This window comes from Nothobranchius furzeri, chromosome 9 (genome assembly GCF_043380555.1).
Source record: "Nothobranchius furzeri strain GRZ-AD chromosome 9, NfurGRZ-RIMD1, whole genome shotgun sequence".
Classification (NCBI taxonomy): domain Eukaryota; kingdom Metazoa; phylum Chordata; class Actinopteri; order Cyprinodontiformes; family Nothobranchiidae; genus Nothobranchius; species Nothobranchius furzeri.
In genome coordinates, this window is record NC_091749.1 from 35780769 (window position 1) to 35799454 (window position 18686).

The 18686-nt window shown below is 40.9% G+C and overlaps 1 protein-coding gene across 4 annotated transcripts in view; it reads right to left on the reverse strand.

The window, feature by feature from the left end:
- Positions 1-1396: 1396 nt before the first annotated feature.
- LOC107381152 (LIM domain only protein 7) overlaps positions 1397-18686 on the reverse strand; it is a 38846-nt gene continuing 21556 nt past the window's right edge. For 2 of the 4 annotated variants that reach the window (XM_070554819.1, XM_054731836.2), the window contains 16 exons: positions 17520-17837; positions 14041-14155; positions 11196-11357; positions 10895-11070; positions 10736-10799; positions 10586-10645; positions 8892-8917; positions 8705-8812; positions 8537-8620; positions 5512-5678; positions 5366-5410; positions 5160-5212; positions 4912-5080; positions 4657-4845; positions 2160-2262; positions 1397-1962 (listed from right to left, as the gene is read on the reverse strand). In XM_070554819.1, the coding sequence (XP_070410920.1) occupies positions 1912-1962; positions 2160-2262; positions 4657-4845; positions 4912-5080; positions 5160-5212; positions 5366-5410; positions 5512-5678; positions 8537-8620; positions 8705-8812; positions 8892-8917; positions 10586-10645; positions 10736-10799; positions 10895-11070; positions 11196-11357; positions 14041-14155; positions 17520-17837 (1890 nt within the window). In that variant the 3' untranslated portion in view covers positions 1397-1911. The remainder of the gene's footprint in view (positions 1963-2159; positions 2263-4656; positions 4846-4911; positions 5081-5159; positions 5213-5365; positions 5411-5511; positions 5679-8536; positions 8621-8704; positions 8813-8891; positions 8918-10585; positions 10646-10735; positions 10800-10894; positions 11071-11195; positions 11358-14040; positions 14156-17519; positions 17838-18686) is intronic. The other 2 variants (XM_070554820.1, XM_070554821.1) reach the window with 2 other exon arrangements.

Sequence of the window (18686 nt, forward strand, 5' to 3'; positions counted from 1 at the left end):
TTTTCATGTTTAGCCTGCATGAAAAACTCGAGTGACAATTTATAATCAAAAATAATAAAACTTTTTTTTCCAGTTTTTCACACCTTTAATATTTGTTGTGAAACCCCTATTTTCCTCCCTCCTCTCTTCATTACAAAAGAATGACATCACTTGTGTTTAGCCTCCATTCTGAGTCTAAACCAGGTGTGGGCATCAAGGGCAGCTCCACATGCTAATGCTGCTCCCGTGAAACACAGCTATGCTTTGTTGTGATTCGAGCCGTTACCGATGTTGTGCAAACTGCTACTGCATCCATGCTCTTTAACATGTTCTGTACTAAAATTTGAGAAACAAACTAAATTACTGAAACACTTTAACTGTGGCTGGGGAAGGCATTGCTCTTGGGATTGCTTCATGTGGGCTTGGGGACCCTGCCCCTCCCCAGATTATCATCTGCCTGACCAGAGATTGTGCTGCACAATAATGGCATTTAAACTTTTTATTTACTCAAATTTATTATTTGTGATCCTGTCCGATAGTGATGAAGCTGCTAAATAAGTGTTGGTACTGCAGAAATTGCTAATGTGAATATTAATGTAAATTGTTTTAAGTGTTCACTTTAACACATTTTATGTTGCCATTGACAATCTTAAAGATTTTTACTTGGGTATTTATTTCTAAAAAGATCAGATTAGTCCATAGAAAAACTATTTAAGAAATCCTAATTTAAAGTAGAAAAATTAAACAAAGCCCTCTAGAAAAATCTTACGTCAGCCAACGAAATAATTTTCGGTTTGCATGTTCAGACTTCTGTTCTAGAAGTGAAAACGGGCACAAGCTGTCATCAGCCTTACAGCTGAGGAAAGACAAATAAACTTCTGAAATATAGCTATATGCATTTTGTGTTCATATTGAGTATAGGATGCTGCTCGACATGCAGCATTTCCCTTAAAGGGTCAGAACTCCAATTCGTCGACTCAGCTGACATTTCTCACAAGTCACTACAAAGTAAAACAAGCACAAACCAGACCCGTCATAGTTCTAAGAAGTGTTTGTGTTACAATTGCAGCACTGTTGCATTACACAACAAACTGGAAGATTACCACAAAGGTGCAACCTTTCAGCTCAACCCAGGCAAGCAGAGATTCTGTTGGCATTTCAGTAATTTACCCCCCCCCCCCCCCCCCATTCAGATTATTCTGACTTTCCACTTCCTGTCTGGCGATGATGTGAATTTGTCCTGCACTCATTAGTACACGTAGCTCTTTGATTCAAAATTAAAACCACATGATTTTCATTTTGCAGAAGCAAATCTTCAGATTTCAGTGGCCTGAAATATTTATGCATTTACTGCAAAACTGAGGCTGTTTGAGATCAACGCTGCCACCATGTGGTAAACAGATGAATGAAAGAAATCTGATGGATTTAGGACTTTATTTACAAAAAGAAACGAAAAAGTTTTATTTAGAAACATTTATATAAGTGAGCAAACCCAGCGTGCACTTTGTGACTTTACAACAGAACACAAAAGCTTTAGTGAATGTTAAAGTGTGTCTCAGTATCTGGATTGCAATAAGAATCTCAAAATAAACCAGATATATTTAAAAAATGCTAAATTAAGTCTGGGGAAAAAAAACAAACACCCCTGATGCGATAAAAAGCAAAAGTAACTTCCAAAAGGAAATAAAACCAAAAGATTTTTAACAGTGAATATATCAAATCTACATTTTCTGTTAAATTAACAAAAAATAGGACATTCAAACTAAATTGAATCAACCTGATAAAAACAGCTAATAAGACACTTAGTCAAATTTTCCTGAATTTGTACCAATTTCTAAGCTTATTTGAATCAAAAATAAGGAAACAAAGTAATGGATTGGCTTTGTTGGTAGGATCTTCACTTTCTTCAAGAGTGACTGTTGGTTGTTCTCTTTACTCTTTAATCTGGAGATCATCTTGGTCACATGGTGAAAGTACCAGTGGCTAAAATATGAAACAAAAAAAAGTTCAATAGAAATCCATAATTTCCTACAGAAGATCAAGGGTGTATCAGTACCAACTGTACAAGGACAAAGTCTAGAGTCAAAAACGGGACGTTGTACAGAAATTGTAAGGTATAAGACTTACGTTTTTAGAATGCATTAGTCAGAATGAAATCCTCACAAAAGACAAATACTTACACCCGAGTAGGAGATGGCAGTGATCACAGTAGGGCTTCCTGTTTCTGACATGGACCTGGGCTCCCGTCTCTGTTCCTCCGAGATGTCGGCGGCAGCCCACGCACTGGCAGGAGGGAGAAGTGAGAAAATAAACGTCATTTCCCAAACAAAACCCAGTTACATAAACCGTTCTGTTCACTTCTGGCAGTGTGGGGCCAAACTGGAACAGACTCACACCTTCGTACTAATGAAGCTATGCCAACTAAATATAGGGATTCTCTTTCAGTGAGACTTCCACAATAAGCATCTAAAAACAAAATGTGACAGATGGCAGTCCTCTCCCTCTTCGCTGCAGACATTAAACACATCTGAGCCCGGCCACCAGTCCAGATCATCAACGTGTATGACAGCATAACAGGCCTCAGTTTACTTGGCTTTTTGTTACTCTCTGGACTAAACGCGTTTCTGTGAGCGCACTGAAAGGAATTCTTTCTGGATCTGTGATTTGGGACTTTTTGTGGAGTGACTACAACACGCACTAATCATTTCTAGTCAATATTCCATTTTACAACTCCGAGAACCCTCCCAAAACAACCTCTATACATGCTGCGTTGTCATGGTAACCAGACTGAATGACAGCTCAGAAGAGGCTGCACTTATACATGTCTAAATAAAACCAACTAAACAGAATGAGTCCTTAAATGTAAATGAACCTGTTAATCTACAATTTATCATATTCCGTTTTTTATTTATTACTGATGAAGTAATAAGTAATGAAGCCCTCTGTCCCAACCGCGTTTATAACCTCTGCAACTTGTTTGGTTCTTTTGCACTGCGGCAGCCAGTGTGTCTATCTCTACAAAATGTTTTTTTAATTTCCAGGTAGAACGCAGGGAACCCCCTCACGTTCTGAGGACGTGGTGTGACCAAATAAGGTAAATTGAGGGCGTTTGTGTATGTAAATGTCTGCGAACAGACACAAACACCAGAGTACGCACAGGTGGGATTTATCATCCGAAGACTGCGGAGGAACACGCGTACGACAGGTCACTGCATGTTTCATAAATCAAGTTTTTGACCGTTTGTACACACAAATGTCGTTCATAGGAAGGAATGATGAACGTCTGATGAATGAGGGCCCTGATGTGTAGCTTGAGATAATTGTTTGGCACAACTGGTTTAACTTGAACTGAAGTAGTTTGCATAGATAATGTTTAAGTATGCAAGATGTGAGAAATGTAATGTTATCCCCCTTGTTTCATTTTTTTTTTTTAGAAAGGACCTTGTACAAAACTGGTATTTAAAGGTAGTGGCCAGACTCAGCATTAACATTTTAAAATCACAGTACAACTACGCTTTACCATCTATATAAATATGAACTGGGTTCAGTTTTTCATTTTGTTAAGGAATTTAGTCATAAATCATTACAGAAAATCAAATTTCTCTCCTCCAGGCAGTGAAGAACTGTTTTGCATATGTCACTCACACACGTCATACTAGGTAGCTGCTGGTGCTAACATGGTAAATCACTGTATTTTGTTTACCATCGTGTTCCTAATTAAAACAGAAAATTGCATTTACAGCTGCAGCTAAAGGTCTGAGCCATATGTCCGTGTCCTACACGTATTTTTAACCAACATAGGTTTGATCTAAAATAACCTACATCCATGAATCCATTTAGAAACGCACCGGTACTTCTGGACTCCAGCAGGCGAGTCACGTTAGCATGAGTGCCGCAACAGAAACCGTGTTAGCTCCGGTAAAGAATAAACAAGTAATTTGTGAAAGCTATGACCCCCCCCCCTTTAAATTCCACGGCACCGCCTCCGTCAGTGTGCCCCATCGTAGCTCATCACCATCAGTGTGTGAATTTGTGTGTGAATGGATGATACACTGTAGTGTAAAGCGCTTTGGAGTCCTTACTCTGAGAGGCGCTATACAAGTGTGGGTCATTTCAATTCCAGCCGTGAAAATCCAAAAACCTTATTCATATGAGGTTTTAATACTTTTTTTACACATGTCATTCAGAAGAATTTAGCCTCTGGCCAATATCTTCTATCAAGCATCCCAAAGTTTGGCTCAACTGTCTTTGGTCTCATTCATGTCGACGGTCCAGCTGCTCCACAGTGCAGAAAAGAGGCTGATTAGCCCAGTGTTCCATGAGAGGTTACAGAAACCATGATGAATACATTCAAGACTCCTAGAGGTCACATTAGCTGCACAGCTTTCCCAAATTAAGCACCCAAAAAATAAATAAATAATAAAAAGGCTTTTTAATTATGACTGCACCTTGACCTGCTCACAACGCCTCAACTGGAAACAGGTAAGGTGAAAGCAGAGACTAAGGGCCTCTATGACCATGGCTGCCCCACTACCCAGGACACACACACACAGCAACTCTTTGCGCCTCTGACCATCCTGCGGCCACATGTTAATGTGTAAGAAAAAAAATACAATAAATGTAGTAAAAAGGACTTGCAAACGAGAACGGGGAAGAAAAGTTGCATCATTCGTGTACCTTGCAAGGTGAGAGGAGTCCGTGTACATATTTCTCTGAGACGACATGGATCCAGTGCTGTAGCGAGAGGCTGCGTTCCTCGTTGGAATGCCGTAACCGCCGGCAACTGAATGTGGGCGAGGGTATGTAAATGTTGCAGCCATATCAGGGGAATGACGCAACATGTCCAGGTTATCCAGAGACTCGTATCTGCAGATCAAAAAACAAATTAAAAAATACATTTGGCTGTGGGTGCAGTACAAATACAAGGCTTGCCTCTTCATGCAGGCAGCAACATCGATGGGCTCCTTGTGGGAGCTGTTGCTGCGTTGACGGATCCAGCTGTTGTCTGTCAGAAGTTGAGTCCTTTTCTTCATCTCTTCCAAAATCTGCTGCCTCTCTCGCTCAGCTTTAGACAAGGAACGCCCAAATCTTCTCTGATCAACTGAAAGAATTGAAAGTTGGGAGTAAAAACCAGAGCGTCTGGAGATGAAAAGAAAATAGGAGAGGAGAGGCAACCTGACCTCTGGTTGGCTTGTGGGGCTCGGATAATGCTGGTGTCGACAAAGACATCGCCCTGTTATAGTGACATAGGACACAAGGATTTAGATATGAATCTATAATGCAATTTCTTAAGACGTGCACTATACTGTACTCATGCTGATACACGCACAAAAAAAAGCACTTTTCCCCCCCCGTTTGAGTCAAATTGAGCCGAGCTTGTTCTGACCTGTGTGCAGGGGACAGCTGAGCGAAACCACAGGAGCCCTCAGCCCTGATCAGCAGCAGATGGACCCAAGCACAGCAGGAGTCACACCAGCAATTAAGAAACCAGCAGATTCCTGATCATGCAACAAGAGGAAAGGCTTTCCTTACCAGCAGTTTTCTGTATTCCTGCTGTTCTGTACTTTTAGCTCCGCTTCTTTCAGATGGTCTTGGTCGGGACCCCGCTCATCTTCTCTGCTCTTCTTTGTCAGTCCGTTCACATAAAACAGACCACTGGTGAACCTCTCAGGGCCACTGGGCAACTCCAACGTATTCTCCTTTAAATCAACCAAGAAAAACATGTTCATACAGATTTTCACCTCTGAATGCTATAAAATAAATGAAAGCACAAACTTCAACATACAAAAAGAGTGCTTAATGATTGCGAAGAGTTTATTTTTCCATTTGGATTTACAGCGATCTGAAAAATTTGGAATTTTCATATATTGGCCAGTATTGAGGCTTGCCAATCACTGCGCTTCATTAAAAAAAAACAAACACGCATTTTCATTTTCTTTCCACGATGCATGGCAGACTGCCCCGTCGACCGACATCCATAGCGGTCCAATCACAGCACTTTGTTGGTGGGCGGGATGTTACTGAATAAACAAAGATGGCAGCGGCTCGTTTTTAAACTGCTTTGGCATCAACTTCGGACCATTTAGACTTCGGCTTTCCTTTGAGTCAAGAGCAGATAGAAACATTTATTTGTGTCGTCTTCCACAGCGCCACAGCGGAGACCTTGTTGACTGACAACTGCAGTGGTGAGTATGCAATGTTGTTTGTTGTCCAATAGCATACGGAGACCGTTGAAAGACAACCTTACAGGTGCTGGCCAGTAAATTAGAATATCATCAAAAGGTTGAAAATATTTCAGTAATTCCATTCAAAACGTGAAACTTGTACATTATATTCATGCAATGCACACAGACCAATGTATTTCCGATGTTTATTACGTTTAATTTTGATATTTATAGGTGACAACCAATGAAAACATCAAATCTGGTATCTCAGAAAATTAGAATATTCTAAAGGCCAATGAAAAAATGTTTGTTTCTCTAATGTTGGCCAACTGAAAAGAATGAACATGAAAAGAATGTGCATGTATAGCACTCAATACTTAGTCGGGGCTCCTTTTGCCTCAATAACTGCAGTAATGCGGCGTGGCATGGACTCGATCAGTCTGTGGCACTGCTCAGGTGTTATGAGAGCCCAGGTTGCTCTGATAGTTGTCTTCAGCTCCTCTGCATTGTTGGGTCTAGCGTATTGCATCCTCCGCTTCACAATACCCCATAGATTTTCTATGGGGTTAAGGTCAGGCGAGTTTGCTGGCCAATCAAGGACAGGGATACCATGGTCCTTGAACCAGGTGCTGGTGGTTTTGGCACTGTGTGCAGGTGCCAAGTCCTGTTGAAAGGTGAAGTCTGCATCCCCATAAAGTTGGTCAGCAGCAGGAAGCATGAAGTGCTCTAAAACTTCCTGGTAGACGGCTGCATTGACCCTGGACCTCAGGAAACAGAGTGGGCCAACACCGGCAGATGACATGGCACCCCACACCATCACTGACGGTGGAAACTTTACACTGGACCTCATGCAACGTGGATTCTGTGCTTCTCCGCTCTTCCTCCAGACTCTGGGTCCTTGATTTCCAAAGGAAATGCAGAACTTGCTTTCATCAGAAAACATAACTTTGGACCACTCAGCATCAGTCCAGTCCTTTTTGTCCTTGGCCCAGGCGAGACGCTTCTTGCGCTGTTTCTTGTTCAAGAGTGGCTTGACACACGGAATGCGACACCTGAATCCCATGTCTTTCATGAGTCTCCTCGTGGTGGTTCTTGAAGCGCTGACTCCAGCTGCAGTCCACTCTTTGTGGATCTCCCCCACATTTTTGAATGGGTTTGTCGTCACAATTCTCTGCAGGGTGCGGTTATCCCTAGAGCTTGTACACTTTTTTCTACCACATTTTTTCCGTCCCTTCGCCTGTCTGTTAATGTGCTTGGACACAGAGCTCTGCGAACAGCCAGCTTCTTTAGCAATCACCTTTTGTGTCTTGCCCTCCTTGTGCAAGGTGTCAATGATTGTCTTTTGGACAGCTGTTAAGTCAGAAGTCTTCCCCATGATTGTGGTGCCTTCAAAACAAGACTGAGGGACCTTTTAAAGGCCTTTGCAGGTGTTTTGAGTAAATCAGCTGATTAGAGTGGCAGCAGGTGTCTTCTATATTCAGCCTTTTCAGAATATTCTAATTTTTTGAGATACCAAATTTGGAGTTTTCATTAGTTGTCACTTATGAATATCAAATTTAAATGTAATGAACATTGGAAATACATTGGTCTGTGTGCATTGCATGAATATAATGTACAAGTTTCACGTTTTGAATGGAATTACTGAAATATTTTCAACCTTTTGCTGATATTCTAATTTACTGGCCAGCACCTGTAGATCCCGCCCCATGACTGAGATCCATCAGTGGACCGTGGCCAGACTAAATATTCACATAAAACAGCTTAATCCCCAATTCAACAGAAATTAAAGAGCTTGAAAACAATTCATGTAAAGGAATTTACAATCATTTTAGTTATATATAAATTAATATTAATATATTGTCTTAAATTATACACTATACATTATATAATACATAATATAAATATATTATACTAAAATTATATATAAATATTAATATATTGTCTTAAATTATACACTATACATTATATAATATAAATATATTATACTTAAATTATATATATAATTATATATAAAATAAAAATTTTAATCAATAGTGTTGGATCGGACAAAAATAAACTAAGAAATATAAACAGCAGCAAGACTTCTCTTTATGCTGAGATTCATGCTAATCTAACATACGTTCTTTCCTTCATTATTTTCATTCATGCAACATTTTTTCTTCACTAAGTTCTCTTATTTAGTATTGGTAAATTTCTGTCCTCTTGAGTTTTAATTATGCAATAATAAAAATTCTCAAACTACTAAAATGTTAATTTAGAGAATATCTGAGTGAATAACGTTCAAAAAGCTTTATATTGTATCCCTATACTGCTGCTTGATGTAGATATTTAACATATGTTAAAGCACAATGTCTGCAAGATTTGTATCCAGTAGGCACAATTAGAGTTTAGACCTGTGAGGTCCTTCCGTCCAGAGCATCCTGTTGGGCCCTTTGCCACTCGGCCTCCAGCCTCTCCTGATCTCGCTGGTATTGCTCCTAAAACACAAAAGTGACATGTTCTACAGCCATAAACCCTCTCCTCTTTGTGCTGTTCTGTGCTTGTCAGGCTTTATTCTTTACCTGTAGGAGGCGCTCTTGCTCTTCCTGCCACTTCTCCTGCCGCCTGCGATCCTCCTCTCGGTCCCACAACCAGTTGGAGGTGGACAAACTCAGGGAGGGCACCTGGAGCTGGAAGTAAACCAACAGAACGTAGTTATAAATGAGCACGCATAAATCTGTATTTTCAGTAGGTAGTGCGGTAACTTACATCTGATATTGCAGACTCAGAGCCTCCTGTGTGAAGAGATACGTGTAAAGAAACACTTCTTAATTTGATGATCAGTTTTCATTCAAACTGAAACACTGGAGTCACATTAGAACAACGTGAAGTGAAATTCAAAGCGTGGCTTAGCAGCTTTTTACAGAAGCACAAACTTTACAACCTTTTGGTTTTCGAGCAGTCTTGTTCTAGCCACTCTGCTTTTATCTAGAACTACTGGAGATTTTGTTCAACCACAATGCAAGAAGACTGCATGGTGGTTGCACAGCTCTGACGTGAATTAAGTAACTTATCTTAGCAAAGCCAACCGCTCCTGACTTGGGATCAGGAACCCTGCATCCGCAGGGCCACAATGCAAATCAGCACCTTGGTCCAAAAGTAACCCCAGCTTAAAGAAGGCACAATGAAAATGCTGAAAAAGAAAGTGTTTAGCACAGAGCAAGAGGACACAACAAGAAGAAATCCATGCATCATTTGACAAACGTCAGTCCTCTTTGTACACTTGCTGATGCTCAGCAAACGGGGGGTTGGGAGACGTTAATGTCTAGCAAGCCGCTCAATGTCAACAAAAACACGAAGAGCAAACATTTACCGCACAAATAAACCCACGAGCTGATTCCTGCAGAGCCTGGAGATGGAAGCCAGAGCGTGACAAACGTCAAATCCATTAACAACCACAGAAGACAGCCACAAAGAAAAAAAAAAAAAAAAAAAAAAAGCATCATAGATAATTATATTTGCCAGGAACATTTCCAACCCATTTGAACACAAAACATGGGACGCTACAGTAAGAGACTACTCTGCAGAGTGTGTCACTACAAGCTTTTAGATTGGTGTCAACTAGAATTAATCATTACCAATCAGTGCAGTCAGTCCTGTGGTTTTTTGGCAAGACTGTGCCAAGTGATGCACAAAGACAAACGCTGCAGCTTGACACAATTTGCTTTATTTATTATGTGGAGATGCTAAAAAATGCTGGAACTTTTACATTGTCTATTGTGGTTTTTTAATATTTCCCTCTATATCACTATATTGAAAAGTAACTTTGCTCTTATTTCCAATAGCAGGCCCATGCTTTTCTACTTAACACCTGCAGTGCTGCTGTAAAGTTAAGAGAAAGCAGCTCAAACCACGACTCAGGGAGACGGCAAATCCCGACATTTGCAACAGCAGACAATCATCCAGTGTGATGAATGTCGTGGCATGTTTCTGTCCACTGACACTTTGATTTATAACATATCTTTCAGTATCGTCTGGCGTTTTTAATCAGAGTTACTGCAGCACAATGAGCGCGTTCATTTATTTTCAAATATTTTTCAGACTGCATCCTCCCCAACTACTAATGATTTCTTTTAAAAGGATGTATAAATAAGGTTTTTGCCCTAACAAGTCTCAAGCATGTAGGGGTGGAGCTCCATGGGACATTCTCCCATTGCTACTTTATGAGTCAGGGTGAAGCAGCTTTCTGGTTTTATTCAGTCATCTTGGACACAGTTCTAATCAAAAATACATCAGATATTCATAAGAAAGTTGATGTTGCACAAGTCCGATAATTTCACCTCTTTATTTCAACTAATCTTACAAATTTTTAGATGCACAGCTTTAAGACTTAAGCCAACCAAGCAAGGCGCCGACCACTAAAGCTGCTGCATAAGGACCCGCTGGGAGTGCAAGTGTTTTACCTGTCTGATTGAAAAAGTCTGCCCTTCTTTTCTGATTTGTCTTAGCAACATTAATGCAGTCTACGTGAAAAGGAAGAACACATATGGTGAAAAAAATGCTTTGACCTTGTTTAAAGGAATAGTTCTTCTCAGTTATTGCAGTTCTTTTACCTTTGCCTCTAGAGGAATGGAAGTTTCCTGAAAGGGCTCCATCCGTGTCTTTACACTGCACTGCCTGAATTTTTGAAAACACAAAAATAATTTTTGGAAAAACATCAGATTAACTTTTAGAAACTAGTGTGCAATACACTGGCTAGAACAGCAGCTCACATGATCCGTCTGCCAGTTAAATTTAGATCCTTGTCTGTCTGCAGTTTCAGTACGGGCCACACCGTTGGCATGGCGATCGGTGTAACCGATGAGGACGGGTGCTGCAGCAGTCAGATTGAGGGTTTTCCTGCTTTGTCCAGGCTGGTTAGGATGGCCATCACTACTGGTGCTCCAATCTTAAAAAAAAAAAAAAAAAAAGCAGATAAAATGGTGAAAATTTGTTCAAATAAGCGAGTAAATTAACAGAAAATGTTTGCAAATAACTTAGGAAGTAGTAAAAACACTTGTCTTGTTGCATCACCCTTTTTCCCGTAGCGTCGAATGTCCATGGTTAGACTCCCAGTTTCCAAGGAAGATGCCATTCTCTCCTTCCACTGGCTGTAGGTCAGGTATGCCACTGCAGCGCCGTCAACCGCCACAATCTCATCGTTCACACACAGCTGGCAGAGCTCTGCTGGACTTCCTGTGGGACAGACAGGCACCAGGACAGGATCGAGACAATTAAACAGAAATCAGCTCTTGAAATATTCCATTCACTATGAAAAAACATCTTAAAATGCTGCTCCAAACTGAGAAGTGGGTCACTTAACCCAAAGCAGCAAGTAAGTGACACCTCTGATGCTTGTTAATTTTTTATGATTAAGGTTTGAGACACTGGGAACATTTTCCAGGTTTCTGATCTGCTGAGAGGCTGAAAACTACTCTATAAGCATTTACTTACAAGTCAAGTAACGGGAAATTTAAGTACAATTAAAAAACTACATCCGTTAAAAAATCATTTCTGGACTATTTTTAGCTTCTTAAACCGCTTCAGTTCAGAGAAATTGTATTTATATACCTCAGGACTGATAGGCTAATGGCTAGTACAAGTGCAGCCAAGACCAGTGTGTAATCCTGCCATATTCAAACTGCTTTAATCTACAAAATACATTTTATTTTTTAAACCTTTACATCACTGTTGATTTTGCATTGTTTTGGCTATTCACAAAGAACCCTCTGGTTATTTACAAACCTGGCATCCCCAACAGCAGCTATATGTAGCACGAGGCCCATCTAGGCGTCAAGTTTAGCAGAAATTTGATGCATCCGCAATAAAGGATGCAATGGAAAAAATTTAAATAACCGCTATGATAATTGGGAGAATAGAATTATTTTAAGATGGCAGCGACACGCTTTGGTCTTGGCTGGACTTGAGAGCAACGGAGTCCTGTTAGGATAACTTTATTTTAATGGTCTGAGAAAAATAAGGCTTTTCAGGAAGCCATCTACGATGAGTAAAAATGGTCATGCCTTAATCCTTCTTCAGCCTTCAGAGAGTACAGACGCTTTTTTCTCAGCTCCCTTATCGGCTTCCCCAAGGCTCTTGTCCTGTCTGCCTACAGAGCACTTCTCTGCATTTCTCCTGAAACCACTACTCTCTTTTTGTAAATATGGACTTAATTAATTGGTCATTCAACGTGATTGACAAAATTTTCTCTACGATGAGAACGGAGAAGGGGGCTCCCACCTGTCCCGAGGGGACATTCGCATCGGGATATGCACTCGATTCTTGGGAGGTCTGGCGAATCGTGTGCCTCTCTCAGCTGTCCATCGAGGACGTGGAAGATTTGTGGATATTCGGCCTGATGATCACTGGATTTCTTCTGATTGGAGTGGGAGGATATCTGGTTTTCTGGAAATTTGGGAAGACGGGAGCGATTGGAGTGCGACCCGTACCCACGGAATGTGCCGCTCGTGCGGTGACCTCACAGACTGGGACGTTACTCGAGGTGAACCGTAAGCTGGACAATGTCCTTGCGGCGTTGCCTGTGTTAGTGCGCAAGATGGATTTGATCTCGGAGAGGGTCGCCGGACGATGCGGGGATGTGGAATGTAAAATTGGCTTCACTGGTGGACATGAATGACCACTTAGAGACTACAAGACGGAGGGGAAGATTATCTCTGTCTACCCTAAACAAAGTTATGTTTATCCTTATCTGACGCCATAGCAGCCTCTCAAGGCTGCCTCAACACACCCCCACAAAAGGAGGAATGCCGACAGATGCTGTGTCCCGACCTTCACCCTCTCCCTTCAGGCTATATCTGCAAGGACCTCAATGTGCTCTCTGTTCCTTATCTCTCCCTCCCACCTGTTGTTCTGCAGCTGGTCGATGCGCCGCAGTGGCAGCTCCCATTGGAGGCTTCAGGATCCCGCCCACCCCCACCTCCCCATTGGACTCTGATGTTGTACACGTGCTGTCTGTGCTTCCATGTCGGGTGTTTTTTTGCATTGGAGTGCTACACCCTGCTGGTGTAACCCTGTTAATGCCTTTTTTTCCCCTCCCTGAACTTTCCTCATGTAACACCCTTTTCATCTAACTATTAAGGTAGCGCGACTCATGTTGCGAATGACCGCAGTCACCAATTCTTGTTATGTGTCTCACCCACGTATGTCTGATCTTTGAATTGTGTGTGCTGAAACTGAATTTCATTTCTCTGTATGTCCTGCACATGTGGAGAATATGACAATAAATGACTCTTGACTCTTGACTCTTGACTCTCCCTTTATACAGAAACACTTAAAAATGGCTAAACTATGGCCTAAAATCAATATCACGATATGTTGAGGATTTCACCTCGATAACGATAAATGGACGATAATTACAGGTATGCGCAGAAACAAGCGGTCCACTAGATGGGGCTGTCACGTGTATTACATTGAGTCAGTTTTACGTGACTCAAGGTGGTACAGCTTCTTAAAGGCACATGGACGTTGCCATCTTACACACATCTCTTCATTTTTTAAATCAAATTTAATGACATGGGAAAAATTCGATAAGAGTCAGACATTTTGATAATACATTTTTGCTTTATTGCCCAGCCCCAGGCTAAACTATCATTTTGTTTTTGCAATAGCAGTCTTATGTAGAGTTCATGATAAAATTTTCTAAAATTTGATCCACAAACATTTCCAAAGCCTCCAAGTTCAGTTTAACTTGTTTTCTAAACCAAAATTCTAGCATCAAACTGAAAAGAAAATACACTTTTATCCAAGACCAAATTAGAGTTACAACCTCCATCAACACTTTCTCCCATCTCAGACAAAAACATTAATACAAATTTTCTTCAACAGTCATGTTTTGTTCCAGAAGAAATTAAAATCTCACCAGGTTGGATGAACTTTACTCTCGCTCCTGTGGAATCCCAGTGAGTTTGGAACCCAAAGTCTGGTACACTGTTCGGTTTAAGAGTCAGGCTCACTCTCATGTCACTATAATCAACCTGAACACACACACACACACACACACACCAAGGTAAAGGTGACACCCTGCGATCCAATGTCTTCTGCTTCCTGGTTGAAACTAGAAACCAGCTACACAAGTACAGTAATGTAAACTGAATACTCAACCAGGGTTTTATTGTTTTAATGAGATGCCCATTCAGCTAAATGTTTATGTAGATTTAATAGATTGTGATGTGGTGATAGTCACATTTTCTGTTCTTTCAAATGAGGCTAAACTGATAATTAGGTCTTAAATTCCTTGATAATTTGAGTCGAACCAAACAGCTGTGTCACCTTATAAAAACGTGACATTTTTTCCACAAGCCTTTGATTTGTTATGTTGAAGTAATAGGCAAATAATATAATCGTTTCTCTTTAGAAGAGGTCATTTGCCCATTCTAATATTTTTTAAAATGTAGTTAGAAAAGAATTTAGGAAAGAAATCAGGTAAGAGATGGTAGACCTAATTTTGCCCATCAGGTGTGTTTAAATCTAAACCATTGAAGAAAGAGCAAGATCTTTTTAAAAAGGAGCCGAGTCCAGGTGAGGGAGTTAGAAAAGCATTTTTCTCTGTAGTTTCACTGAGTTGTGTGTAACTATGAACGCTAGTGTGGAGTCCTAGTGGCAAAAATGTGATCCAGAGTGACACCTGCTGGCCAAATTTAAAAAGGCATGCAGTGGATTAAATGTTCAAGCCTCAAATAACCAATATACAGGTCCTTCTCATAATTAGCAAATTGCGATGAAGTAGAATTATTTTCTGTAATGTACTGATAAACAGTAGACTTTCACATATAGATTCATTACACACAACTGAAGTAGTTCAAGGCTTTTATTGTTTCTAATATTGATGATTTTGGCATACAGCTCATGAAAACCCAAAATTCCTATCTCAAAAAATTAGCATATTTCATCCGACCAATAAAAAAAGTGTTTGTAATACAAAAAAGTCAACCTTCAAATAATTATGTTCAGTTATGCACTCAATACTTGGTCGGGAATCATTTTGCAGAAATAGCTGCTTCAATGCGGCGTGGCATGGAGGCAATCAGCCTGTGGCACTGCTGAGGTGTTATGGAGGCCCAGGATGCTTCGATAGCGGCCTTAAGCTCATCCAGAGTGTTGGGTCTTGCGTCTCTCAACTTTCTCTTCACAATATCACAGATTCTCTATGGGGTTCAGGTCAGGAGAGTTGGCAGGTCAACTGAGCACAGTAATACCATGGTCAGTAAACCATTTACCAGTGGTTTTGCCACTGTGAACAGGTGCCAGGTCTTGCTGAAAAATGAAATCTTCATCTCCATAAAGCTTTTCAGCAGATGGAAGCATGAAGTGCTGCAAAATCTCCTGATGGCTAGCTGCATTGACCCTGCCCTTGATAAAACACAGTGGACCGACACCAGCAGCTGACATGGCACCCCAGACCATCACTGACTGTGAGTACTTGACACTGGACTTCAGGCATTTTGGCATTTCCCTCTGTCCAGTCTTTCTCCAGACTCTGGCACCTTGATTTCCGAATGACATGCAAAATTTGCTTTCATCCGAAAAAAGTATTTTAAACCACTGAGCAACAGTCCAGTGCCGCTGCTCTGTAGCCCAGGTCAGGCGCTTCTGCTGCTGTTTCTGGTTCAAAAGTGGCTTGACCTGGGGAATGCGGCACCTGGAGCCCATTTCCTGCACACGCCTGTACACGGTGGCTCTGGATGTTTCTACTCCAGACTCAGTCCACTGCTTCCCAAGGTCTGGAATTGGTCCTTCTCCATAATCTTCCTCAGGGTTCGGTCACCTCTTCTCATTGTGCAGCGTTTTCTGCCACACTTTTTCCTTCCCATAGACTTCCCACTGAGGTGCCTTGATACATCACTCTGGGAACAGCCTATTCGTTCAGAAGTTTCTTTCTGTGTCTTACCCTCTTGCTTGAGGGTGTCAATGATGGCCTTCTGGAAAGCAGTCAGGTCGGCAGTCTTACCCATGATTGCGGTTTTGAGTAATGAACCAGGCTGGGAGTTTTTAAAAGCCTCAAGAATCTTTTGCAGGTGTTTAGAGTTAATTAGTTGATTCAGATGATTAGGTTAATAGCTCGTTTAGAGAACCTTTTCATGATATTGGTTTCTAATTTTGGTTTTCGTGAGCTGTATACCAAAATCATCAGAAATAAGGCTTGAACTTCTTCAGTTGTGTGTAATGAATCTAATATGAAAGTCTAATGTTTATCAGTACATTACAGAAAATAATGAACTTGATCACAATATGCAAATTTTTTGAGAAGGACCTGTAATTGTTTGATGTGATTGGTCAGTTGACCTTTTGTCTCAGGATTTTAGAGTGTCACCGGTTTAGTCGTGCAAAATCATTTAAAGAAATTATCTCGGGGGGGTGGGGGGGATTGGAGTATTGTCTAAATTACTTAGTAACTGGAAGAAAATATATACACTACACCCTACCAGTTTAATGGGTTATTTTGGCCTAGCAAAGTAAAAATTTCCATGCTCAATTGTGTTAACATGGCAGCCGCTTTTATCCAAAGCGACTTACAGTTGTTAACCTACAGGGCATGTTGAGATCTGTGGGGGAAACTGGGGCACCCGGAGGAAACACACGCATGCATGGGGAGAACGTGCAACTCTACGCAGAAAGGCCACAGCCGGGTTTCGAACCTGCAGCCTTCTTGCTTCGAGGCAACAGTGCACCACCACGCAGCCCAATTAAGTAACCTATCCTTGCCATTATGAGTGAGATCTTAAGGCAGTATTCTAGCATTGCCATTAATTAAGATAGAGTTAAAATATTCAATATCAGGCTCAAACATGTTTTCTTCAGATTATTTTCTCAACTCATTGACAGATAAAATTCCCCATCAGCCTGTTCTCAGAAGGATCTCCCACCACAGCCTGAAAAACCTGAAACACGGTGCTTCAAAATAAGGTTTTCCTATTCAAATCTAGAATACTGTCAATATGATGAACCTACCACTACAATGTCAAAAATTAAAGCCTGTACCCATGAAAAAATATTTCAGTCAAAGAGATTTAATTACACTTTTAATTCTGTTTTTTCCACAAAAACCCTTGCGTAGGTAGAGGCTTAATTTTCAAATGTTTCGGCACCAGAGTATTTTAGAGTCCTTGGGTTTAATATTTTATTTTACCCATCAGCTGTAACTAGAATCCAGTAGGACAAAAAGCTGATTATTTTCTTTTAAATCAGTTTTCAAAACAGATGAGTAGAAATTTCCACCCAAATGTTCTTATGTTCTTCACAAGGGCAACTTGATGCAACATTGAACTCCAGATTTTATAATGTCAGGGTTTTACATGCACAGTGCACACATGTTCGGAGCTATAAACTGAGAGGACCTACCTTTGAGTAGAGTGTGGTAGAAGCAGAGTTTTTGTAGTTTGAGCACTGCAGGTTTGTAGAAGGCTGAGACAGTTTCTGAGTGGAGGACTGACAGGGAAGGCTGCTGGTCTGCAGGGACATCTGCTCGGAGAAACCCACTGTGCTGACTTCTCTCTGCTTCGAGCCATTCTGCCTGGCCTGATTGGCTTTCTTCTGTCGGATCGACGCCTGGTACTGACCCCTGAGATTGGCAGCCGCAGTCTGTCTCTTCAGAGACACTTGGGGAGATGAAGGAGAATTTTCTTTCTCGCTTTTCAACAGCAAATCTTGATCATCAACCTGAAAACAAACAAAAACAAAACCTGCTCACATGGAGTCTGATACATTTGCACAACACCACGTGTCCATCAGCAGTGATGCAGAACAGCTGGTTTAAAAACGATCAGTGGAGCGAGAATCTTCCATCTCACTGCGATTCCCTGCTGTTCACAAGCATTGTGTTAAATATCTTATTTATGACAGTAATCAAGATAACAAAAGCTCCTTCATAAAAAGCACAGCAGTCACACAAACTCAGCTAGATGACTTAACAGCAAAGAATGGCAGACTAAAAACTACAAAACCAGAACGTTCCATCTTTGCATTTCAACTGTTAAAGGCTGAGTATGGAACATGAACACTGGCGACATCTCGTGTTTAGAGGTGGTAGCTGCAACATCATAAATCGTTTTTCAGCCATCAGGTGTTGGTTCACTGCTGACATGTTAAGTGATCAACCAGCATCATATCGTACAGGTTAAGGACCAATACGTTTACAGTATTTACAGTTAGAACATCTTCTGGGCTCAGAATCAGCTGCTCGACTCGTCAAGTCCACCATTTTACACAGTCCCAGCCTGGCTTTGTCGACCAGACTTTCTAGCACAACAGTGCCCTCTAGTGGCTGGTAGATGTAAACAAAGCTAGTGTCGTGCCCGAGAAAATTACAATTAGATTATTATTATTTTTTTTAAATATAGCTTTTAAAGGAAAAAATACATTCTGCACACCCGTAAATGCCCTGTGGAATAAAGCTTTTTAAAATTTAAAATGTCCCATATTCCGCCTTTGATGTTTTCACCATAGTGGTGTTTTCACCCCAACAAGAAAAACATTTTCCTATAAACCATCCATGTCGGGGTTTCAGTG